Genomic DNA, 26,561 nt, shown 5'->3' with positions numbered 1-26,561 from the left:
CCTCAATTCGTCAGGGCATGGACTCTACAAGGTGTCAAAAGTGTTACAAAGGGATGCTGGCCCATGTTGACTCCAATGCTTCCCACAGTTGTGTCAAGTTGGCTGGATGTCATTTGGGTGGTGGACCATTCTTGATACACACAGGAAACTGTTGTGTGAAAAACCCAGCAGCCTTGCAGTTCTTGACACATAGCACCCGCTACCATACCATGTCTTGCCCATTCACCCTCAATGGCACACATACACAATCCATGTCGCAATTATCTCAAGGCTTTAAACTCCTTTAACCCATCTCTTCATCTACACTGACTGAAGTGGATTTAACAAGTGACATCAATAAGGGATCATAGCTTTCACCTGGATTCACCTGGTCAGTCTATGTCATGGAAAGAGCAGGTGTTCTTAATGTTTTGTTTACTCAATGTACATTGATACTATTCTCAGAGGCAACCCGGAACATTTCCATGTCCGCGTGATCAAAACAATCTTGAAGCATAGATTCCAATTGGTCAGAATGGAAGAATGTGCATCTGACAAAGATAAATGAAGTACAGAAAAACATTTAAAAAGTAAAATAAAAGGAGATGCAGGAATATTTAACACAGTGGACAAGTTTGATGCTACTTCATCCCAGAATATAGACACCTAAGGGCATTCCCAAATCATGTGTATAAAGGTACCAGGGCCCGGTTTCCCAATAGTGATGGGTGTTTTAAGAAGTAAGAAGTGTTTTAACAATCCATCTTTCCTACAACAGCAGAATATGTGACATGCGTTTCCCAAAACAGCACACAGGGAACCAAAGGATCGAAAAGAAAAGGAGCGCTGCTCTCGGATCAGCTTCCTCGATTCAAATCTTTCCATAACATTAGAATTATTTCAGAACTCCTAGATAGATATTACCACCTACGGCTGCAAATATTGAGGCAGCTTATTGTAATGCTTACCCAATGAAAATACACTAAATCAGATTTGTCACATGTTAGGCTATCAAATGTATTTATGAAACCCTTTTTAAATCAGCAGATGTCAAAGTGTAATGATGACTCCGTGAGTCAAGAAGCAGGTGCAGGTAAAATGTTTAATGAAAACAACAAACATGAAACAAGACAGCGTAACAGAAGCGCGGTACCATGCACACAGGTGCAAGACCAACTGAGCAATGAACAAAAGGAAAGAACCTATGAACAAAAGTAAAGGGGAGGTAATGAGGTCCAGGTGTGAATCATAACGATGAGTGCCAGCACGTAATGATGTTTCCCAGGACCGGTGGTTAGTATTCCAGCGACGTCGCACGCCGGAGGGGAGGAGCAGATGTGACAGTCCCCCCCCCCCCCCCCCCCCCTGACGCGCGGCTCTTGCTGAAGGACGACGTCGACCAGGAGGATGACCCCGGGGACGAGGATCGGATCAATCCAGGCGGCGAAGATTGAAATCACGGATGATGTTGGTATCCAGAATGTCCTCTACCGGAACCCAACACATCGCCTCAGGGACATACCCCTCCCAGTCCACCAGATACTGGAGCAGACCCAGCTAGGGGACCAGGAACCACTGGCCTGAGAAGGGAGACCTGAAACGAGGGTGAGATACAGCAGCTCCACACTTCTTCAGTGCACTGGAACCACTCAACCGCAGGAGCGTTGGAGTCCACGGAGCCAGGGCCGGCTGAAAACCCAGAACACACTGGAAGGGAGACAACCCAGTGGAGGAGTGTCACAGCGAATTCTGGGCGTACTCTGCCTATGGAAGGAATCTTGCCCACTCACCCTGCCGGTGTAACGGATGTGAAATGGCTAGCTAGTTAGCGGTGGTGCGCGCTAATAGCGTTTCAATCGGTTACGTCACTCGCTTTGAGACCTTGAAGTAGTGGTTCCACTTGCTCTGCAAGGGCCGCGGCTTTTGTGGAGCGATGGGTAACGATGCTTCGTGGGTGTCAGTTGTTGATGTGTGCAGAGGGTCCCTGGTTCGCGCCCGGGTCGGGGCGAGGGGATGGACTAAAGTTAAACTGTTACACCGGTTCAGACAGTGACTCTTCAGGAACCTCCCCAGCTCCTGGTTCATCCTCTCCACCTGCCTGTTGGACTGATGCTGATACCCAGAAGTGAGGCTGACCGTGACCCTGAGCTTCTCCATGAAGGCCTTCCATACTCGTGATGTGAATTGGGGACCACGGTCGGAGACGATGTCCTCCGGAAGGCCATAACGCTCCTGGTTCGTCTTCTCCACCTGCCAGTTGGACTGAATTGTACTTTTGAACACCGTAAAGTCAGTGTGGAAGAGGTGAAAAAATGGTTGTCTATCAACAATGACAAGCCACCAGGATCGGACAATTTACTGAGAATAATAGCAGACGATATTGCCACTCCTATTTGCCACATCTTCAATTTAAGCCTACTAGAGAGCATGTGCCCTCAGGCCTGTAGGGAAGCAAAAGTAATTCCGCTACCTAAGAATAGTAAAGCCCCCTTTACTGGCTCAAATAGCCAACCAATCAGCCTGTTACCAACCCTTAGTAAACTTCTGGGGGAAAAATTGTGTTTGACCAGATACAATGCTATTTCACAGTAAACAAATTGACAGAATTTCAGCATGCTTATAGGGAAGGACACTCAACAAGCACAGCACTTACGCAAATGACGGATGATTGGCTGAGAGAAATTCATGATAAAATGATTGTGGGGGCTGTCTTTTTAGACTACAGTGCAGCTTTTGACATTATTGATCATAGTCTGCTGCTGGAAAAACAGGTGTTATGGCTTTACACCCCCTGCTATAATGTGGATAAAGAGCTACTTGTCTAACAGAACACAGAGGGTGTTCTTTAATGGAAGCCTGTCAAATATAATTCAGTTAGAATCAGGAATTCCCCAGAGTAGCTGTTTAGGCCCCTTGCTTTAAAAAAAATTTACAACGACATACCACTGACTGAGTAAAGCCAGAGTTTCTATGTATGCGGATGACTCAACACTATACACGTCAGCTACTACAGCGACTGAAATGACTGCAACACTCAACAAAGAGCTGCAGTTAGTTTCAGAGTGGGTAGCAAGGAATAAGTTAGAAATATTTAGGGCTAAAACTAAAAGCATTGTATTTGGAACTAAACACTCACTAAATCCGAAACCTCATCTAAATAATGTGGAAATTGAGCAAGTTAAGATGACTAAACTGCTTGGAGTAACACTAGATTGTAAACTGTCATGGTCAAAACATATTGATGCAGTAGTAGCTAAGATGGGGAGAACTTTGTCTTTAATAAAGCAATGCTCTGCCTTCTTAACAACACTATCAACAAGGCAGGTCCTACAGGCCCTAGTTTTGTCACACCTTGAATACTGTTCAGTTGTGTGGTCAGGTGCCACAAAAAAGGACTTAGGCCAGCACGGCTGGCACATGCATGTACACAGAAAGCTAATGATAATATGCATGTCAATCTCTCCTGGCTGAAAGTGGAGGAGAGATTGACTTCATCACTACTTTTATTTATGAGAGGTATTGACATGTTGAATGCACCAAGCTGCCCATCTAAACTACTGGCACACAGCTTGGACACCCATGCATACCCCAGCGACAAAACATTGGCACACACACAGAGTACTGTAGATATGTGGTAGTGGTGGAGTAGGGGCCTGAGGGCACACAGTGTGTTGTGAAATGTATTGTAATGTTTTAAAATTGTATAAACTGCCTTAATTTTGCTGGACCCCAGGAAGAGTAGCTGCTGCTTTGGCAGTAGCTAATGGTGCATCCACAATAAATAGAAATACAAATGTGAGAGATCTGCTAGAAGAGTGCCTCTGTGACCTGGAGAGCAGTGGGGAGACCAGGAAGAGGAATTCTTCGACATGCCTTCGAAAATCTATCCAGAGGAGGAGAGATTGGTTACAAAGTCAATGGATAGATGAGACTGGGTCGCTGAGGCAGGGAAGCGGTAGGAGCTACCCTGCTGGAGCATTTAGGGGAGACTTGGTTTGGGCACATACAGAACAGGAGTTTACATAATGAGTGACATCCTGCGCCAAGGTGGGCCACCAGTACTTCTCAGCGATGGAGTGGATGGTGCGAGAAATACCTGGATGTCCAGCAACGACAGCTGTGTGTGCCCAGGTCAGCAGCCAATCCCTGTGGGAATGTAGGTGCGCTCGGGAAGACAGTTCAGGGGTGCGGGCTCCCTCTCCAGAGCCTGGCGGACCTCCACATCTATGTTCCAGACCACAGGAGCTACGACTCGGGAGGATGGGATTATATGCTCACTCAGGACAGGGCCCTCTCCCAAATCGTAGAGGCGGGACAAGGCATCAGCCTTGGTGTTCTTTGAGCCTGGGCGATAGGTTAGCGTGAAGTTAAACCTTGTGAAGAAAAGGGCCTACCTTGCTTGGCGCGGATTCAGCCACCACGCTGTCCGTATGTACTCCAGGTTCCTGTGGTCAGTGAGGATGACGAATGGTTCCTTGGCGCTCTCTAACCAGTGTCTCCACTCCTCTAATGCCAACTTCATCGCCAGGAGCTCCTGATCGCCGACGTCGTAGTTCCTCTCTGCAAGGGACAGTTTCTTAAAATAAAACGCACATGGGTACAGCTTCTGTGGGTTCCCCTGTCGTTGAGACAAAACTGCCCCTGTGCCTAACTCGGAACCGTCCACCTCCACCACAAAGGATATTGTGGGATCTGGATGTTTCAGGTGAAAAATCCCTTGAGAAGATGGAAGGCCTCGTTGGCTGCTGGACCCCACACCAACCTACGGGAGCCTCCCTCGAGAGAGGTGAGATGAGCGGCAACAGAGCTGAAATTCCTGATGAAACGACGATAGAAGTTTGCAAACCCCAAAAAACGTAAGCCTTTAATGGTGGTTGGGACTGGCCCTGACCTGACTGCATCTACCTTCTTGTCATCCATCTTCACTCCCTGCAGGCTGATTTGGTAACCCAAGAAGGAGACCACCCTCTGATGGAATTGACACTTCTCAACCTTGACGAACAAGTGATGGGCCAGGAGGCGTTCCAAGACTGCTCGAACGTGTGTGATGTGATCCCCCAGATTAACCGAGCAGATCAAGATGTCCTCAATGTATACAATCACTTGGCGTCCGAGCATGTCCTGAACACCTCGTTGACGAATGCCTGGAACACTGACAGAGCATTAGCTAAGCCAAAGGGCATCACCAAGTACTCGTAGTGACCAGACATTGTGTTGAACGCCGTCTTCCACTCATCCCCTTCCCGGATGCGGATGAGATTGTAGGCACTCCGCAGGTCCGGTTTGGTTAAGAACCGGGCCCCACGGAGCTGCTCGATGGCACCAACGGGAGGGGGTACCGATACTTCTTGGTAACTTCATTGAGTCCTCTGTAATCAATGCAAGGGCATAATACTCCATTATTCTTGGCCACAAAGAAGAAACCAGCCGATGCAGGTGGACGTGCGGATGAACCCCTGTTGGACCGCCTCCTGAATGTAATCCTCCATGGCCTGGGTCTCAGTCACAGACAGAGGGTCAGCATGCAGGTCGATGCACAGTCCCAGGGGCGATGAGGAAGACAGGTGGCCCGGGTCTTGGAGAATACTTCCCTCCTGGTAAACCTCCGGGATGTTGGGCTGAAGGAAACCAAAAGACTCTCAACCGACATGGAACCACATGGTACAGGGAAGCAGGTACTCTGGAATTCAAGTGACCAGTCTGAGATTCTCATCCTCAACCATGAAATGGGGTTATGGCATTGAAGCCAAGGGAGGCCGAGGATGATCTTGTGAACTGGTGCTGAAGGGGATATTCTCCTGATGATTGGACTCCACAGTGAGGGTGAGAATGAGCGCCGATTCATTCCATCCACTGGATGCTGCTTCTGTCTGGAAGGTGAGCGCTCTGATCCCCCTGCCGTAATTGAAGTAGACGCTCATCTCCCTCTCTGCTCTCCGGGGATGATCAAAGATACATTTAAAGCTGCTTCCATTGTTTGAGTTGGTATTCTGTAATGATGACGCCGTGATTCAAGAAGCCGGTAAAACGTTTAATGAAAACAACAAACATGAACCACGACAGCGTAACAGAAGTGTAGTAACATGAACACAGGTGCAATACCAACTGAGGAATTAATAAAAGGAAGGGACCTATGAAGGGGAGGTAATGAGGTCCAGGTGTGAATCACAACGATGAGTGCCAGGTGTGCGCAATGATGATTCCCAGGACCGGTGGTTATTATTCCTGCGACGTCGCATGCCGGAGGAGAGGAGCAGGAGTAGACATGACACAATGTGCTTATACAGAAACCCAGCCTAAAACCCCAAACAGCAAGCAATGCAGATGTAGAAACACGGTGACTAGGAAAAACTCCCTAGAAAGGCAGGAACCTAGGAAGAAACCTAGTGAGGAACCAGGCTATGAGGGGTGGCCAGTCCTCCTCTGTCTGTGCCAGGTGGAGATTATAAGAGTACATGGCCATTAAGGCCAGATCATTCTTCAAGATTTTCAAACATTCATAGATGACCAGCAGAGTCAAATAATAATCACAGTGGTTGTAGAGGGTGCAATAGGTCAGCACCTCAGGAGTAAATTTCAGTTGGCTTTTCATAGCCGAGCATTCAGAGGTCAAGAGAGGAGGTGAGGTACAGAGAGAGAGAGAGAGAGATGGAGAACAAGAGAGAGAGGGTTGAAACAGCAGGTCCTGGACAAGGTAGCACATCTGGTGAACAGGTCAGGGTTCCATAGCCACAAGCAAAACAGCAGAAACTGGATCAGCAGCACAACCAGGTGGACTGGGGACAACCAGGAGTCATTAGGCCAGGTAGTCCTAAGGCATGGCCCTAGGCCTTAGGTCCTCCGAGAGAGAGATAGGACAATTAGAGGGAGCATACTTAAGTTCACACAGAACACCAGATAAGACAGGAGAATTTCACTGGATTGGACAGATTGACCCTAGCCCCCCGACACATAGACTATCGCAGCATAGATATTGGAGGCTGAGACAGGGGGGGTCGGGGGACACTGTGGCCCTGTCCGACCTATACTCCCGGACAGGGCCAACCAGGCAGGATATTACCCCACCTACTTTCCAAAGCACAGCCCCCGCACCACTAGAGACAAGGCTGAGTATAGCCCACGAAGATCTCCTCCACTGCACAAGCCCGAGTGGGGGCAAAATTGGACAGGAAAATCACGTCAGTGACTGAACCCACTCAAGTCGTGTATAGTAAAAAAAGCCTGGCACGACATGACGCACCCCTCCTAGGGACAGCATGGAAGAGCACTAGTAAACCAGTGACTCAACCCCCGTAATGGGGTCAGAGGCAGAAAATCCCAGTGGAGAGAGGGTAGCCGGCCAGGCAGAGACAGCAAGGGCGGTTCGTTACTACAGTGCCTTGCCGTTCACCTTCACACTCCTGGGCCAGACTACACTCAATCATAGTACCTACTGAAGAGATGAGTCTTCAATAAAGACAAAGTTCGAGACCGAATCTGTCCCTCACATGGATAGGCAAACCATTCCATAAAAATTAAGCTCTATAGGAGAAAGCCCTGCGTAGGAATAATAAGGAGGCCTGCGTCTTGTGAATGTAGCGTCTGTGTAGGTACAGTGGGGCAAAAAAGTATTTAGTCAGCCACCAATTGTGCAAGTTGTCCCACTTAAAAAGATGAGAGAGGCCTGTAATTTTCATCATAGCTACACTTCAACTGTGACAGACAAAATGAGAAAAATAAAACCAGAAAATCACATTGTAGGATTTTTAATGAATTTATTTGCAAATTATGGTGGAAAATAAGTATTTGGTCACCTACAAACAGACCTGTAACTTCTTCTTTAAGAGGCTCCTCTGTCCTCCACTCGTTACCTGTATTAATGGCACCTGTTTGAACTTGTTATCAGTATAAAAGACACCTGTCCACAACCTCAAACAGTCACACTCCAAACTCCACTATGGCCAAGACCAAAGAGCTGTCAAAGGACACCAGAAACAAAATTGTAGACCTGCACCAGGCTGGGAAGACTGAATCTGCAATAGGTAAGCAGCTTGGTTTGAAGAAATCAACTGTGGGAGCAATTATTAGGAAATGGAAGACATACAAGACCACTGATAATCTCCCTCGATCTGGGGCTCCACGCAAGATCTCACCCCGTGGGGTCAAAATGATCACAAGAACGGTGAGCACAAATCCCAGAACCACACGGGGGGACCTAGTGAATGACCTGCAGAGAGCTGGGACCAAAGTAACAAAGCCTACCATCAGTAACACACTACGCCGCCAGGGACTCAAATCCTGCAGTGCGAGACGTGTCCCCCTGCTTAAGCCAGTACATGTCCAGGCCCGTCTGAAGTTTGCTAGAGAGCATTTGGATGATCCAGAAGAAGATTGGGAGAATGTCATATGTGTAACGGATTTCTTCCTGGGATGAAGGAGAGGACCAAAATGCAGTGCAGTTAGTGTTCAACATGTTTAATTAAACAATAACAATGAATATTAACAAATAACAAAATAACAAACGTGAAAGCCGAGACAGTCCTATCTGGTGCAGAACACAAACACAGAGACAGGAAACAACCACCCACAATCCCCAACACAAAACATGCCACCTATATATGATTCTCAATCAGGGACAACGATTGACAGCTGTCTCTGATTGAGAACCATATTAGGCTGAACACAGAAACAGACGAACTAGACACACAACATAGAATACCCACCCCAACTCACGCCCCGACCAACTAAACACATACAAAACAACAGAAAACAGGTCAGGAACGTGACAGAACCCCCCCCCTCAAGGTGCGAACTCCGGGCGTACCCCTAAAACTCAAGGGGAGGGTCTGGGTTGGCATCTGTCCGCGGTGGCGGCTCCGGCGGTGGACGAGGACACCACTCCACCACTGTCTTTGTCCCCCTCCTTAGCGTCCTTTGAGTGGCGACCCTCGCCCCCGACCATGGTCCAGGAACCTTCACCAAGGCCCCTCCTAAATAGAGGAGACAACTCAGGACAGAGAAGTATCTCAGGACAGAGAGGTAGCTCAGGACAGAGAGGTAGCTCAGGACAGAGAGGTAGCTCAGGACAGAGAATTCGCTCCGGACAGAGAGGTAGCTTAGGACAGAGGGACAACTCTGGACTAATGGCAGCTCCGGACTGAGTGGCAGCTCCGGACTGAATGGCAGCTCCGGACTGAATGGCAGCTCCGGACTGAATGGCAGCTCCGGACTGAATGGCAGCTCATGACTGAATGGCAGCTCATGACTGGAGGGCAGCACATGACTGGAGGGCAGCACATGACTGAAGGGCAGCTCATGACTGAAGGGCAGCTCATGACTGAAGGGCAGCTCTGGCAGCTCCTGACTGGCTGGCGGCTCTGGCGGCTCCTGACTGGCTGGCGGCTCTGGCGGCTCCTGACTGGCTGGCGGCTCTGGCGGCTCCTGACTGGCTGGCGGCTCTGGCGGCTCCTGACTGGCTGGCGGCTCTGGCGGCTCCTGACTGGCTGGCGGCTCTGGCGGCTCCTGACTGGCTGGCGGCTCTGGCGGCTCCTGACTGGCTGGCGGCTCTGGCGGCTCCTGACTGGCTGGCGGCTCTGGCGGCTCCTGACTGGCTGGCGGCTCTGGCGGCTCCTGACTGGCTGGCGGCTCTGGCGGCTCCTGACTGGCGGACGGCTCTGGCGGCTCCTGACTGGCGGACGGCTCTGGCGGCTCCTGACTGGCGGACGGCTCTGGCGGCTCCTGACTGGCGGACGGCTCTGGCGGCTCCTGACTGGCGGACGGCTCTGGCGGCTCCTGACTGGCGGACGGCTCTAGCGGCTCCTGGCAGACGGGCGGCTCTGAAGGCTCGTGGCAGACGGGCGGCTCTGAAGGCTCGTGGCAGACGGGCGGCTCAGATGGCGCTGGGCAGACGGATGGCTCAGATGGCGCTGGGCAGACGGATGGCTCAGACGGCGCTGGGCAGACGGATGGCTCAGATGGCGCTGGGCAGACGGATGGCTCAGATGGCGCTGGGCAGGCAAGCATTGCAGGCGCCGTTGAGCAGACGAGCAGTGCAGGCAGTTCAGACGGCGCTGGGCAGGCAGGCAGCTCAGACGGCGCTGGACAGACGAGCAGTGCAGGCGGCGTTGAGCAGACGAGCAGTGCAGGCAGTTCAGACGGCGCTGGGCAGGCAGGCAGCTCAGACGGCGCTGGGCAGGCAGGCAGCTCAGACGGCGCTGGACAGACGAGCAGTGCAGGCAGTTCAGACGGCGCTGGGCAGGCAGGCAGCTCAGACGGCGCTGGACAGACGAGCAGTGCAGGCGGCGTTGGGCAGACGGCCGGCTCTGACCTGCTGAGGCGCACAGTAGGCCTGGTGCGTGGTGCCGGAACTGGTGGTACCGGACTGGAGACACGCACCTCAAAGCTAGTGCGGGGAGCAGGAACAGGGCACACTGGACTCTCGATGTGCACTAAAGACCTGGTGCGTGGTACCGGCACTGGTGGTACCGGGCTGAGGGCACGCACCTCAGGGCGAGTGTGGGGAGAAGGAACAGTGCGTACAGGGCTCTGGAGACGCACAGGAGGCTTGGTGCGTGGTGCCGGAACTGGAGGTACTGGGCTGGGGCGGGAAGGTAGTGCCGGATATACCGGATCGTGCAGGCGTACTGGCTCCCTTGAGCACTGAGCCTGCCCAACCTTACCTGGTTGCATGCTCCCCATAGCCCGTCCAGTGCGGGGAGGTGGAATAACCCGCACTGGGCTGTGTTGGCGAACCGGGGACACCATGCGTAAGGCTGGTGCCATGTACACCGGCCCGAGGAGACGTACTGGAGGCCAGATATGTAGAGCCGGCTTCATGGCACTTGGCTCAATGCTCACTCTAGCCCGCCCAGTGCGGGGAGGTGGAATAACCCGCACCGGGCTATGCACCCGTACAGGAGACACCGTGCGCTCTTCCGCATAACACGGTGTCTGCCCGTACTCCTGCTCTCCACGGTAAGCATGGGAAGTGAGCGCAGGTTTCCTACCTGCCCTCGCCACACTACCCTTTAGCCCCCCCCCCCCCCCCAAGACATTTTTGGGGCTTCTTCACGGGCTTCCAGCCCCGCTTCCGTGCTGCCTCCTCAGACCACCGCTCCTGGGCTTTAGCTGCCTCCATCTCTTCCCGAGAGCGGCGATCTTCTCCAACCTTAGCCCAGGGTCCTTCTCCGTTAAATATTTGCTCCCATGACCATTCCTCCTGGTACCGCTGCTGCTGTCGCTGCTGCCCGTTGCCACGCTGCTTGATCCTTGTTTGGTGGGTGGTTCTGTAACGGCTTTCTTCCTGGGATGAAGGAGAGGACCAAAATGCAGCGCAGTTAGTGTTCAACATGTTTAATTAAACAATAAACAATGAACATTAACAAATAACAAAATAACAAACGTGAAAGCCGAGACAGTCCTATCTGGTGCAGAACACAAACACAGAGACAGGAAACAACCACCCACAATCCCCAACACAAAACAAGCCACCTATATATGATTCTCAATCAGGGACAACGATTGACAGCTGTCTCTGATTGAGAACCATATTAGGCTGAACACAGAAACAGACGAACTAGACACACAACATAGAATACCCACCCCAACTCACGCCCCGACCAACTAAACACATACAAAACAACAGAAAACAGGTCAGGAACGTGACAATATGGTCAGATGAAACCAAAATATAACTTGATTATAAAAGTTATATTTTGGTAAAAACTGAACTTGTTGTGTTTGGAGGACAAAGAATGCTGAGTTGCGTCCAAAGAACACCATACCTACTGTGAAGCATGGGGTGGAAACATCATGCTTTGGGGCTGTTTTTCTGCAATGGGACCAGGACGACTGATCCGTGTAAAGGAAAGAATGAATGGGGCCATGTATCGTGAGATTTTGAGTGAAAACCTCCTTCCATCAGCAAGGGCATTGAAGATGAAATGTGGCTGGGTCTTTCAGTGTGACAAGGATCCCAAACACACCGCCCGGGCAACGAAGGAGTGGCTTTGTAAGAAGCATTTCAAGGTCCTGGAGTGGCCTAGCCAGTCTCCAGATCTCAACCCTATAGAAAATCTTTGGAGGGAGTTGAAAGTCCGTGTTGCCCAGCAACAGCCCCAAAACATCACTGCTCTAGAGGAGATCTGCATGGAGGAATGGGCCAAAATACCAGCAACAGTGTGTGAAAACCTTGTGAAGACTTACAGAAAACGTTTGACCTCTGTCATTGCCAACAAAGGGTATATAACAAAGTATTGAGATAAACTTTTGTTATTGACCAAATACTTATTTTCCACCATAATTTGCAAATAAATTCATAAAAAATCCTACAATGTGATTTTCTGGATTTTTTTTTCTTTTTTTTGTCTGTTACAGTTGAAGTGTACCTATGGTGAAAATTACAGGCCTCTCTCCTCTTTTTAAGTGGGAGAACTTGCACAATTGGTGGCTGACTAAATACTTTTTTGCCCCACTGTACGTACGGCAGGACCAAACCGGAGAGATAGGTAGGAGAAAGTCCATGTAATGCTTTGTAGGTTAGCAGTAAAACCTTGAAATCAGCTCTAGCCTTAACAGGAATATGATCATTTGGGGTTCTAGTCAAGATTCTAGCAGCCATATTTAGCACTAACTGAAGTTTATTTAGTGCTTTATCCGGTTAGCCAGAGAGTAGAACATTGTAGTAGTCTAATCTAGAAGTGACAAAAGCATGGATTAGCTTTTCTGCATAATTTTTTGACAAAAAGTTGAAGATTTTTGCAACGTTACGAAGATGTAAAAAATATTCTTCGTACGATCGTCAAAAGAGAGATCAGGGTCCAGAGTAACACCGAGGTCCTTCACAGTTTTATTTGAGACGACTGTACAACCATCAAGATACATTTTCAGATCTAACAGCAGTTCTCTTTGTTTCTTGGGACTCAGAACTAGCATATCTGCTTGGTCCAAGTTTAAAAGTAAAACATTTGCCGCCATCCTCTTCCTTATGTCTGAAACACAGTCTTCCAGAGCAGGCAATTTTGGGGGTTCCCTATGTTTCATCGAAATGTACAGCTGTGTGTTGTCCGCATACCAGTGAAAGTTGACATTGTGTTTCCGAATGACCATGAGATAGAATATATAGTGAACAATTGATAAAGTCAGAGGACAAACCATCCAAAGAGACGAACTGATATCTTTCTGACAGATAAGTTCTAAACCAGCCAAGAACTTGTCCGTGTAGACCAATTAGGGTTTCCAATCTCTCCAAAAGAATGTGGTGATCGATGGTGTCAAAAGCAGCACTAAGGTCTAGGAGCATGAGGACATATGCAAAGCCTTGGTCTGATGCCGTTAAAAGGTAATTTACCACCTTCACGAGTGCAGTCTCAGTGTTATGATGTGGTCTAAAACCAGACTGAAGTGTTTTGTATGCATTATTTGTCTTCAGGAAGGCAGTGAGTTGCTGCGCAACAGCTTTTTCTAACATTTTTGAAAGGAATGGGAGAATCGATATAGGCTGATAATTTTTCAAATTTTCCGGGTCAAGGTTGGGCTTTTTCAGGAGCGGCTATATTACTGACTCTTTACGTGAGTTTGGTACACATCCGGAGGATAGAGAGCCATTTATTATGTTCAACATAGGAGGGCCAGGCACAGGAAGTAGCTCTTTCAGTAGTGTAGTTGGAATAGGGTCTAGTAGGCAGTGGGAAGTTTTAGAGGCCATGAATACTTTTGTGAATGTGTCGATATATACAAGATTAAAAAACTTGAGTGTCTCCATTGAATTTAGGTCCTGGCACTTCTGTGCAGACTCTTGACAACTGAGTTTTGGAGAAATACCAGATTCGAAGAGGAGTCCGTAATTTTCTTTCTAATGATCATGATAATTCCATATAAGAAGTTCATGAATTCATCACTGCTGAAGTGAAAGCTATCCTCTCTTGGGGAATGCTACTTTTTAGTTAGCTTTGAGACAGTATCAAAAAGTTTGAGATTGTTTTTGATCTCCTTATTTAGGTTGGAAAACTAGGCTGATCGAGCAGCAATGAGGGCTCTTCGATATTGCACGGTACTGTCTTTCCAAGCTAGTTGGAAGACATCCAGTTTGCTGGAGCGTCATATCAGTTCCAATTTTATGGAAGCTACACTTCATGAAATATATTGAGACAAATTACAGATTAAGCCTAACCAACAAGTAGAAAAATATAACTTTATTGTTTGAACATGAAATGTACATGGCTTGCAAAAGTATTCAACCCTCTTGGCATTTTTCTTATTTTGTTGCCTTACAAACTGTAATTGAAATAGATTTTTGGGGGGTTTGAATCATTTGATTTAGACAACATGCCTAACACTTTAAAGATGAAAAATAAATAAGACAATAAGACAAAAAAATAGAAAACTTGAGCGTGCATAACTATTCACCCCACCAAAGTCAATCCTTTATAGAGCCACCTTTTGCAGCGAATCTCTTGGCACATCTAGCCATTCTTCAAGGCAAAACTGATCCAGCTCCTTCAAGTTGGATGGGTTCCGCTGGTGTACAGCAATATTTAAGTCATACCACAGGTTCTCAATTGGATTGAGGTCTGGGCTTTGTCTAGGCCATTCCAAGACATTTAAATGTTTCCCCTTAAACCACTCGAGTGTTGCTTTAGCAGTATGCTTAGGCTCATTGTCCTGCTGGAAGGTGAACCTCTGTCCTAGTCTCAAATCTCTGGAAGACTGAAACAGTTTTCCCTCAAGAATTTCCCTGTATTTAGCGCCATCCATCATTTCTTTAATTCTGACCAGTTTCCCAGTCCCTGGCGATGAAAAACATCCCCACAGCATGATGCTGCCACCACCATGCTTCACTGTGGGGTTGGTGTTCTCGGGGTAATGAGAGGTGTTGGGTTTGCGCCAGACATAGCATTTTCCTTGATGGCCAAAAAGCTAAATGTCAGTCTCATCTGACCAGAGTACCTTCTTCCATATGTTTGGGGAGTCTCCCACATGTCTTTTGGCGAACACCAAACGTTTTTGCTTATTTTTTTCTTTAAGCAATGGCTTTTTACTGGCCAATCTTCCGTAAAGCCCAGCTCTGTGGAGTGTATGGCTTAAAGTGGTCCTATGGACAGATACTCCTATCTCCGCAGTGGAGCTTTGCAGCTCCTTCAGGGTTATCTTTGGTCTCTTTGTTGCCTCTCTGATTAATGCACACCTTGCCTGGTCCGTGAGTTATGGTGGGCGGCCCTCTCTTGGAAGGTTTGTTGTGATGCCATATCCTTTACATTCTTTAATAATAGATTTAATTATGCTCTGTGGGATGTTCAAAGTTTCTGATATATTTTTTTTATAACCCAAACCTGATCTTTACTTCTCCACAACTTTGTCCCTGACCTGTTTGGAGAGCTCCTTGGTCTTCATAGTGCTGCTTGCTTGGTGGTACCCCTTGCTTAGTGGTGTTGCAGACTCTGGGGCCTTTCAGAACAGGTGTATATATACTGAGATTATGTGACAGATCATGTGACACTTAGATTGCATACAGGTAGACTTTTTATTTTATTTTTATTATTATTATTTTTTTAATTTTTTATCCCCTTTTCTCCCCAATTTTCGTGGTATCCAATCGCTAGTAATTACTATCTTGTCTCATCGCTACAACTCCCGTACGGGCTCGGGAGAGACGAAGGTCGAAAGCCATGCGTCCTCCGAAGCACAACCCAACCAAGCCAAGCCGCACTGCTTCTTTAACACAGCGCGCCTCCAACCCGGAAGCCAGCCGCACCAATGTGTCGGAGGAAACACCGTGCACCTGGCCCCCTTGGTTAGCGCGCACTGCGCCCGGCCCGCCACAGGAGTCGCTGGAGCGCGATGAGACAAGGATACCCCTACCGGCCAAACCCTCCCTAACCCGGACGACGCTAGCCCAATTGTGCATCGCCCCACGGACCTCCCGGTCGCGGCTGGCTGCGACAGAGCCTGGGCGCAAACCAAAGACTCTGGTGGCGCAGTTCCTAGACCACTGCGCCACCCGGGAGGCCCTATCAGGTAAACTTTATTTAACCAATTATGTGACTTCTGAAGGTAATTGGTTGCACCAGATCTTATTTAGGGGCTTCATAGCAAAGGGGGTGAATACACATGCACGCACCACTTTTACGATTGTCATTTTTTTAGAATGTTTTGAGAAAAGTTCTTTTTTTCATTTCACTTCACCGATTTGGACTATTTTGTGTAAATCCAAATAAAAATCCATTTAAATTACAGGTTGCAATGCAACAAAATAGGAAAAACGCCAAGGGGGATGAATACTTTTTCAAGGCACTGTATTTCAATATGATTGAAATAGGCCTATAGCCTACTGTTTATATTTTAATGCAGTCATCTCAGTTTTCATTTGAAGCATATTTTTATATGTAGCTTGTTTGTATCAATTGAATAGACATTGGTACCTTTGCATTTGTAGTCACCTTTGTTCTGAAGTTATCAGAGGTCAGATAGATGGATAAACCATGTGATTTTATGTTTAGCTGAGCTCTTCTGTGTATATAATGACTCGGGATGGCAAAAAAGCATCTAACAATGCACTTACGAGTGTTTTCGAGTGCAACGTACATTTACATTTTTTTATGTAACCTTAATTTAAAGCAAGTCAGTTAAGAACAAATTCATATTTACAATGACGGCCCATTAATAATTATGTTTTTTGATCAGATCTGTTCGTGATCACCTCTGTTGTGAACTTCATACGTGTGTCTGTGTGTTTCTGTGTGTGTATCTATGTGTGTGTGCGTGTGTGTGTCTGTGTGTGTGTGCGCATGTGTGTGTGTTTGTATGTGTGTGTGTGTGTAGACCTGCGGGCCCAGCTGTGTGACCAGATGAAGGTTCTGGACGGTCAGGTGGAGGTCAAAGGTCAACAGCTGTCTGACCTGTCCGAGTTCTTCCGTCGTCGTGGTGACATTGAGGCGGAGTATGCCCGTGCCCTCGACAAACTTACAGAGAGGTTCACCCTGAAGACCAAGAGGTGTGTGTGTGTGTGTGTGTGTGTGTGTAAAAAGAAAATTATGCATTGTTTATTTTGCTTTTATTGCTTGATCTGTTTATACTGACTGGCAGACATTATTATTGGTGCAATGTTAGTATAGGGAACTCAACGATAATATTAAGTCTTGCCCTCTCTGTCCTCGCCCTGTCTCTCCCCATCTGTCTCTCCCTATCTGTCTTTCCCCCTCTGTCTTTCTCTCCTCTCCTCCCTCCTCCCCCACCCTGTAGGAAGGAGCAGAGTGGTCAGTCGGTGTCTCAGTGTTGGTCAGTTCTGTTGACTCAGACACGTGCAGAGAGCAGAGAACACGCAGCGCTGAGTGACTCCTGTTCACACACACTCACACAGCGACTCACACACTGCTCAGAGGACACACACCGCCTGGCAAAACGGGTAAACACACACACACATTCATATTTACAGTACCTGAACGAATGATTGACCCACTTCCGTTGGCTTCCAGTCAAGACTGTCTGTACATAAAATGATATGTATTTTTCACTGATCTACACAACTCCAAAATCTAAAAGTGAAAATGGGATAGTGTGTTACACTGTCTGATGACTGATATGTCTCTGATCAGAGTAAGGAGGTGGGAGTTCAGATGCAAGATGAGCTACTGAAGGTCACCACTGAACTGCAGACGGTACGAACATACCTCAGTCACTAACGATGTGGACAATAGTAAAAAGATGAAGATTGTATTACTAGTGTGTGTGTGCGTGTGTGCGTGCGTGCGTGCGTGCGTGCGTGTGTGTGTGTAGGCTCTGAGGACATACCACCAGTACCATACAGACAGTCTGACAGCGGAGGGGAAACTAAAGGAAGCCACACGATTGGAGGAGAGACAGACGGGCAAGTCTGCTGAACTGGGGATAACCCAATCAGGAGGCCAGAGGCGGAGCTCTGTGAAGAAGATGGAGAAAATGATGGAAAAGGTAAGGGTCGCGTCTGACTACACTGCCAGATCTCATTATGTCTGGATAGGTCTTTACTATAACAGCTAACCACATCGTATGATATAACAATCTGATGCCCGACTGCACAGTCCATGATATGGCACATAACCATTTGTTAATGCAATGCATCGTCTACAATGAAGTCGGCCTGGAGGGTGGCCAAGGTTGTTGTTGAGATGTGTGTGGTTTTCATGTGGCACAGGATACAGACAGTTTTGTAGAGTTTTGAGTCAGACATCCTGTGCCACATGAAAACCACACACAACGGAACAATAATGTGAGCTACTTCTGTAGTGACAAATCAAACCAACTACAGCTAGATTCAAACCCCTTGATCCTAAACCCTAACCTCTAACCCCTGACCTGAGCCTGTACCAAAGGCAGTATGAATGAAGTGACCTTCGTTGCCATTGGCTATTCTTTTAACCAAATTGTGTGTGTGTGTGCTCTCCATAGAGACATGGCAGAGTGCAGGAGACCCAGCTGAAGTGCACTAAGGCTCGTAATGACTATCTGCTGAATCTGGCAGCTGCAAACGCAACTATGAACAAATATTATCTACAGGATCTCAGCACACTCATAGACGTGAGTCACTGTGTGTGTGTGTGTGTGTGTGTGTGTGTGTGTGTGTGTGTGTGTGTGTGTGTGTGTGTGTGTGTGTGTGTGTGTGTGTGTGTGTGTGTGTGTGTGTGTGTGTGTGTGTGTGTGTGTGTGTACGTATGTGTATGCGTGTTTTCGTGTGCGCTGGTACCTTTGTGTGTGTCTGTTACGCAATCTTATATTATAAAATGTTTAACAGACAAACTAAGTATTCATCTCTCTCTCTCTCTCTCTCTCTCTCTCTCTCTCTCTCTCTCTCTCTCTCTCTCTCTCTCTCTCTCACACACACACTCTCTCCGATTCAGTGTACTGACCTGGGGTTCCATCTCTCCTTGGAGCGAGTGATGAGGTCATACCTGGCCAGTAGGGGGCGTGTCCTGAAGGCTGAGGAGGCCGGGCTGAAGCAGCTGGAACAGGAAGTGACATCACTGGATCAGGGCGGAGACAGAGACGCTCTCCTACAGAACCACGACACAGCATTCTGTCTGCCCTTCCGTTTCAGTTACCATCCCCATGAGGGAGACCAGGTACACACATTCATGTTCATCCATCAGTGGATGATGACCGTGGCACATTTGATCAGAATTATGGAGTGCAAAGATGGCTGGTGACGAGGCCAATATGTGTCCTGTATATTCTGTGACACACTGAACATGATATGCTGAGCTCCCACAGGAAGAGCTGTTGGTTCACACACCAGTACACCTGTTATACTATACACATCCCTAATGTTTTCCAGGTGGGCGAGGTGAGTGCGGAGAGCCAGGTGAGGTATGAGTTAGAGACCAGGTTCCAACAACTCCAGTCCCGCCTCTCCACTGAAACCTTGGAAACAGAGGAGGTGAGGTCTTCGCTCTATTCTTAATCTATCCATTGATTTATCGATCCATCGATCAATCCATTGATCCATTTTCTATATATTGTATGTATCTATTTTCCAGGTCAGTAAGACACTCAAAGCCACCCTCTCCGCTCTATTGGACAATATGTGTGACAGTGACAGTAACCCCCCCCCTGACCTGCCCATCAGCCTATCACACGACCCCATGGGAACCGCCTCTGCCTCCAAACTAGCCCTTGCCAAGCGGAGAGCCAATCAGCAGGAAACAGAGACATTCTACTTTACGGTGAGGACATCCCATTGGTCAGGGGAAGGTGTGAGGGGAGTCTAATGATAGCATTATGGATTGTCTCCTTATAGTGCTTCTGTGACCAACTAGGTTTGAAACCCAGGACATCTGAAAAACACAAGACTGTGTTAGCCAACTGAGCTAAAGCTGTGTAAACAAGCTAAAGCTGTGTAAACATAAAGCTGTGTAAACAAGCTAAAGCTGTGTAAACAAGCTAAAGCTGCAAAGATTAAAGTGTGTATCTCTGTTTCTGTCGTTTGTCAGAAAGTTAAGGAGTATCTGATTGGAAGCTCCCTGATCTCCAAACTACAGGCTAAACATGACCTGCTGCAGGAGGCCATACAGAAAGGTACTTCTACTATACTATTACTATACTACTACTGCACTACTACTGTACTACTACTATTCTACTACTTTACTAATACTATACTACTACTGCACCACTACTGTACCACCATACTACTATACTAATACTATATACTACAACTGTACCACTACTATATTTCTACTACTATACTACAATACCACTACTATACTAATACTATACAACCACTGTACTGCCGCTGCAATACCACTGTATTAATACTATACTGCTACTATATTGCTACTACTATACTACTATACTACTATACTGCTGCTGCACTACTACTATACTACTACTATTCTACTACAATACGGCTGCATTAATAGTATACTGCTACTATACTACTACTTTTCTGCTACTGCACTACTACTGCACTACTACTGTACTACTACTATTCTACTACTATACTGCTACTGCACAACTACACTACTACTATACCACCACTATACTGCTACGCACGACTACCCTACTATTGTACTACTACTATACTACCACTATACTACTACTGCACTACTACTATGCTACTACTATACTACCACCATACTACTAATATACTACTACTATACTACCACTGCACTACTGCTATACTGCTACTATACTATGCCTATACTGCTACAGCACTACTACTGTACTACTACTACGCTACTCTACTACTGCACTACTACTATACTACCACTGTGCTGCTACTATACTACTACTATACTACTACTATACTACTACTATACTACTACTGCACTGCGTCTATACTGCCACTACATTACTTCATTACTGCTGCTGCACTACTACTATACTCTGACTATACTGCTACCACACTACTACTGCACTACTACTACACAACTCTACAACTACTACTACTATACTCTGACTATACTGCTACCACACTACTACTGTTCTACTGTACTACTACTACTTTACTAGAACTGTATAATACCACACAACTACGACACAACTAATCTTACGCTATTCCTAACTCTCTCCCTCTCGCTCTCCTTCTTCCTTCTCCCTCTCCCATTCTTCCTCCCTCCCTCGCCCCCCCCCCCCCCTCCACCCCCATCGCCCCCCTCCCTCACCCCCTCTATCTTCAAATATCTGTTTGCTTTCCAGCTAAGGCCGTTGATAGCGACCCCTCCAGGTAAACATTCATGTTATTTCTCTGAGAGAGAGAAAGGGAGAGAGACATGGAGAGAGAGAGAGAAATGAGAGAGAAAAAGAAAGACGAGAGAGAAAGAAAAAGAGATGAAAGAGAAAGAGAGAAAGAGAGAGTATAATCTTCAACACAGCAACAAATCCAAGACTGTAGCAAAAACAACACTACACTTTTACTGTTGAAAAGCATGATGTGTGTGTGTGTATCAGTGTATGACTGGTGAGTGATGCTGTATATCTCCCAGAATGCAGTGTGCTAGGTCAGTGCGTGTGCGGAGGTCCAGACCCTGTTCCATGTACAGCCACACTCTCTTCACCTCTGATATGCTGGGTTTCATACAGGTAACACACACACACACACACACACACACACAAACATACACACTAATATGTCATAACGCTAACATGTGTAGGAGAGATATGCAGTGTGTGGAGAGAAGCTTCAGGAAATCTCCACACTCCAACACTAATACTGACAATGTGTCAAAAAGCTCTTCGGCACTTTTGTTCTCTCTCGTCAACTTTCTTTCTCTCTCTAAATTCGCCTCTTCTGAGAGCTTAAACAGTAGTCTCTCTCCTACTCCTGTGAGTGAACGTAAACAGTAGTCTCTCTTCTACTCCTGTGAGTGATCTTAAACAGTAGTCTCACTCCTACTCCTGTGAGTGATCTTAAACAGTAGGCTCTCTCCTACTCCTGTGAGTGATCTTAAACAGTAGGCTCTCTCCTACTCCTGTGAGTGATCTTAAACAGTAGTCTGTCTCTCTTCTACTCCTGTGAGTGATCTTAAACAGTAGTCTGTCTCTCTTCTACTCCTGTGAGTGATCTTAAACAGTAGGCTCTCTCCTACTCCTGTGAGTGATATTAAACAGTAGTGTCTCTTCTACTCCTGTGAGTGATCTTAAACAGTAGTCTCTCTCTCTTCTACTCCTGTGAGTGATCTTAAACAGTAGTCTCTCTCTCTTCTACTCCTGTGAGGGATCTTAAACAGTAGTCTCTCTCCTACTCATGTGAGGGATCTTAAACAGTAGTCTCTCTCCTACTCATGTGAGTGATCTTAAACAGTAGTCTCTCTCTCTTCTACTCCTGTGAGTGATCTTAAACAGTAGTCTCTCTCCTACTCCTGTGAGTGATCTTAAACAGTAGTCTCACTCCTACTCATGTGAGTGATCTTAAACAGTAGTCTCACTCCTACTCCTGTGAGTGATCTTAAACAGTAGTCTCACTCCTACTCCTGTGAGTGATCTTAAACAGTAGTCTTACTCCTACTCCTGTGAGTGTGCCTTGTTCCCCTCTTGTGCTTTCTTTCACTTTTATAATCTTCTCTTCAATCTCTCTCTTTCTCTTTCCCTTTCTCTCTCTCGTTCTGCTTGGCTGAGTGTAGAAGAAGGAGGAGAATGTCTAGGACACAGGTATTATTGACTCTACTTGTCGTGTGTGTTTGTGTGTGTGTGGTGTATGTTGCTCTGACTTCCGTTTGACTCTCTCTCTCTCTCTCTCTCTCTCTCTCTCTCTCTCTCTCTCTCTCTCTCTCTCTCTCTCTCTCTCTCTCTCTCTCTCTCAGAGTTCAGGGCAGCAGATTCCTGTGGTGGTTGAAAGCTGCATTCGCTTCATAAATCTTCATGGTCTGCACCATGAGGGGATATTCCGTGTTCCAGGGTCCCAGAGAGAGGTCAACCACATCAGGGACGCCTTTGAGAGAGGTAGCCTACACACACATAGGTGTTGTCTGAGAGAGGTACTGGGGAGTGTTGCATCAGATGCCCATGCAAAGATTATATTTGGGGGATGCAGTGTGTATGTGTGCATGGAAGCTGAGATGTCAACAACATGTGTGTGTGTGTGTGTGTGTGTGTGTGTGTGTGTGTGTGTGTGTGTGTGTGTGTGTGTGTGTGTGTGTGTGTGTGTGTGTGTGTGTGTGTGTGTGTGTGTGTGTGTGTGTGTGTGTGTGTGTGTGTGTGTGTGTGTGTTTGTAGGAGAGGACCCTCTAGCAGACAGTGACTGTGACATTGATTCGGTGGCTGGTGTGTTGAAGCTGTACTTCAGAGGACTGGACCCACCGCTGTTCCCTGATGAATACTACACAGAACTATTGGACTGTGTCCGTAAGTCAAACACACACACACACTACTGACACTACTGACTTATGTCTGTAACTAAACACATGTACTGTATGATATCATGCCTCTCTCTCTCCCTCCCTATTTCTCCCTCTCTCCCTTTCTCTGTGTCTCTCTCTCTCTCCCTCCCTTGCTCTCTCTCTCTCTCTGTGTCTCTCTCTGTGTCCCTCCCTCCCTCCCTCCCTCCCTCCCTCCCTCCCTCCCTTGCTCTCCCTCCCTTGCTCTCTCTCTCTCTCTCTCTCCCTCCCTTGCTCTCTCTCTCTCTCTCTCTCTCTCTCTCTCTCCCTCCCTCTATCTCTGTCTCTCTCTCTCTCTCCCACCATTGCTCTCTCTCTCCCTCTCTCTCTCTCAGAAAACGAGGGATTGGCAGAGAAAGCAGCTCAGATAAAGTCAGTTGTCTCCTCCTTCCCTCGACCTCTCCTTATCGTCATACGTTACCTCTTCGCTTTTCTCAACCAGTACGTTTCAGTTTGCACATTCATGTCCTGTGTGTGTCTTCACAGAGCCAACTACCTTACACAGCTGTATAACTTGGCGGTGGGTGGGTGTGTGTGCGTGCATACGTGTGGCTGTGTATGTGTCTGGTGTGTGTGTAGTGTGTCCCAGTACAGCGATGAGAACATGATGCAGCCCTATAACCTGGCGGTGTGTTTCGGGCCGAGCCTCCTGAGAGGGTCGGATTCTGGTGATGTTGTCGCTAGGCAACCACAGGTCAATGACCTCGTCAAGACCATGATCCTCCAGTATGATGTCATCTTCCCGTGCCAATCAGAGCTGCCCGGGCCCGTGTACGAGAAGCACATGACTCTGGAGCAGGAGTACTGGTAAGATAGAGAGAGAGAGAGATAGATAGATACTAACAAATACTGTAGTATCCTGATTTATAAACCAGTTACCATAAAGCACAATCATTGTGTCACATTTAAACATCTCTTAAAGGTGCTGCATGGCCAATCTGACGTCTGCATTGGCTGTGCAGCATTTACAGTGAAATCTCTGCAGAAGTCAGGGCATTCATACTTCTCGTGCTTCGGAGCAGAGCTGTTGAGCAGAGCTGTTGTGAAGGAAGCTGTCAAGGAAAGTAGCTTGTATTTATACAGACCTCCCTCTCCCACCCACCGGCAACCAATCATGTCAATGTGAAGCTACACGGAGCCTACGGAGCACTCCGCATTGTTATAACATTTGGGAGGTGCACGGCGATGCGGTACAGTGCTCAATTTGGCCTCTAATATGCCTCAGGATGCTCCGCGTCACACCCTCCATACGGATCCTTCGGCCACATCGGATCAAGCGTACATTGGCTTTTATTCTGGCACTACTGACGATATTGTTTACTTGTGGAACAGAGAGAAAAAGACTGATGTTGTTTCTATTTGTAGTGAACCAATCACAGAGGAGGGAGATGGGGAGACTGAACAATTCCACATTGAGGATGGTGAGCACGCACATATAAACACACACGCACGCACGCACGCACGCACGCACGCACACACACACACACACACACACACACACACACACACACACACACACACACACACACACACACTGTGGTAGATATTTTCATTTAACAAATGAGGAGAGCAAGAACCAATCACCAAATCTGGTTATACTTGATAAAAAATCTTTATTGTACTTATTAATAAGGGAGCCGTCACAACATTGGATCAAGTGAGAGCTCAATGTTTCTGGGTTGGGGCTTGTCTTATACAGCCCAACCTTGCTACATTTCCTACAATCCACCACAACTGTCTCAATGTGTCGAACCAACCCCTATCTACAAGATGTGTCCAAATATTCTGTACTCTGTGTCTCTTGTGAGTACTAAGAACTGTTTGTTCTTAGAATAGAGGTTAAGGAGAGACTTTTGTTCAGAACAGAGATACCTCGTTCCGAACATGCAAGTTTCAGAGTAAAGAGGGTGGGGGCAAGAACACAAGAGGTGGATTAGGCACAGCAATTTACACAACCAGAATACAGGATTGTACATACCTATCATTTAAAGTAATGCAAATACAATTTTTTTCCCCCACAACACAGAAACACACACACACACACACACAAACACATGCACACACGCTCACACCACTCTCTTTCTTCAGAAATGTACAATAAAGTTTTGTATTTCTTGTAGAGTGGGAGGCGGTGGCCATGTTTGATTACACTGCGCGGTCTGCTACTGAACTGTCCTTTAAGCAGGGGGATCCACTCCTTCTGCACAGCAAGGCCTCTTCTGATTGGTGGAGAGGGGAAGCGGGAGGAGTTAGGGGTCTCATACCGCATAAATACATCAGTGTGTTGGAAGGGTGAGTAAAATGTAAACAAGAGTCTAGAGAAATACCTCTTCCCTCTCTTCTCCTACTTTTCCCTGTTCCATCTCTTCACCTACTTTTCCCTGTTTCCTCTCTTCACCTACTTTTCCTTGTTCCCTCTCTTCACCTACTTTTCCCTCTTCCCTCTCTTTTCCTACTTTTCCCTGTTCCCTCTCTCTTCACCTACTTTTCCCTGTTCCCTCTCTCTTCACCTACTTTTCCTTGTTCCCTCTCTCTTCACCTACTTTTCCTTGTTCCCTCTCTCTTCACCTACTTTTCCTTGTTCCCTCTCTCTTCACCTACTTTTCCCTCTTCCCTCTCTTCCCCTACTTTTCCTTGTTCCCTCTCTTCACCTACTTTTCCCTCTTCCCTCTCTTTTCCTACTTTTCCCTGTTCCCTCTCTCTTCACCTACTTTTCCCTGTTCCCTCTCTCTTCACCTACTTTTCCCTGTTCCCTCTTCTCCTACTTTTCCCTGTAACCTCTCTTCACCTACTTTTCCCTGTTCCCTCTTTCTTCACCTACTTTTCCCTGTTCTCTCTCTTCCCCTACTTTTCCCTGTTCCCTCTTTCTTCACCTACTTTTCCCTCTTCCCTCTCTTCACCTACTTTTCCCTGTTCTCTCTCTCTTCTCATACTTTTCCCTGTTCCCTCTCTCTTCACCTACTTTTCCCTGTTCCCTCTCTTCTTCTACTTTTCCCTGTTCCCTCTCTTCACCTACTTTTCCCTGTTCCCTCTCTTCTCATACTTTTCCTTGTTCCCTCTCTCTTCACCTACTTTTCCCTGTTCCCTCTCTCTTCTCCTACTTTTCCCTGTTCCCTCTCTCTTCTCATACTTTTCCCTCTTCCCTCTCTTCACCTACTTTTCCCTGTTCTCTCTCTTCACCTACTTTTCCCTGTTCCCTCTCTCTTCTCATACTTTTCCCTGTTCCCTCTCTTCACCTACTTTTCCCTCTTCCCTCTCTTC

General features: G+C 47.3%; 1 protein-coding gene across 4 annotated transcripts in view; it reads left to right on the top strand.

The window, feature by feature from the left end:
* The window catches only part of arhgap4b (Rho GTPase activating protein 4b), a 43,144-nt gene that overhangs the window by 9,874 nt on the left and 6,709 nt on the right, over positions 1–26,561 (top strand). For 3 of the 4 annotated variants that reach the window (XM_055876536.1, XM_055876535.1, XM_055876538.1), the window contains exons 3-19: positions 16,777–16,948; positions 17,197–17,359; positions 17,550–17,612; positions 17,731–17,904; positions 18,382–18,510; positions 18,831–19,052; positions 19,265–19,366; positions 19,467–19,652; positions 19,920–20,004; positions 21,124–21,151; positions 21,411–21,507; positions 22,728–22,866; positions 23,140–23,268; positions 23,636–23,741; positions 23,880–24,107; positions 24,666–24,721; positions 25,421–25,592. In XM_055876536.1, coding sequence (XP_055732511.1) covers positions 16,777–16,948; positions 17,197–17,359; positions 17,550–17,612; positions 17,731–17,904; positions 18,382–18,510; positions 18,831–19,052; positions 19,265–19,366; positions 19,467–19,652; positions 19,920–20,004; positions 21,124–21,151; positions 21,411–21,507; positions 22,728–22,866; positions 23,140–23,268; positions 23,636–23,741; positions 23,880–24,107; positions 24,666–24,721; positions 25,421–25,592 — 2,251 coding nt within the window. Of the gene's footprint in view, positions 1–16,776; positions 16,949–17,196; positions 17,360–17,549; positions 17,613–17,730; positions 17,905–18,381; positions 18,511–18,830; positions 19,053–19,264; positions 19,367–19,466; positions 19,653–19,919; positions 20,005–21,123; positions 21,152–21,410; positions 21,508–22,547; positions 22,576–22,727; positions 22,867–23,139; positions 23,269–23,635; positions 23,742–23,879; positions 24,108–24,665; positions 24,722–25,420; positions 25,593–26,561 lie in introns of all 4 variants that reach the window. The other variant, XM_055876537.1, reaches the window with a different exon arrangement.

The sequence above is a fragment of the Salvelinus fontinalis genome, chromosome 22 (assembly GCF_029448725.1).
Source record: "Salvelinus fontinalis isolate EN_2023a chromosome 22, ASM2944872v1, whole genome shotgun sequence".
In the NCBI taxonomy this organism is placed as follows: domain Eukaryota; kingdom Metazoa; phylum Chordata; class Actinopteri; order Salmoniformes; family Salmonidae; genus Salvelinus; species Salvelinus fontinalis.
The sequence above is the reverse complement of the archived record's forward strand: the minus strand, read 5'-3'. Positions and strand labels throughout refer to the sequence as shown.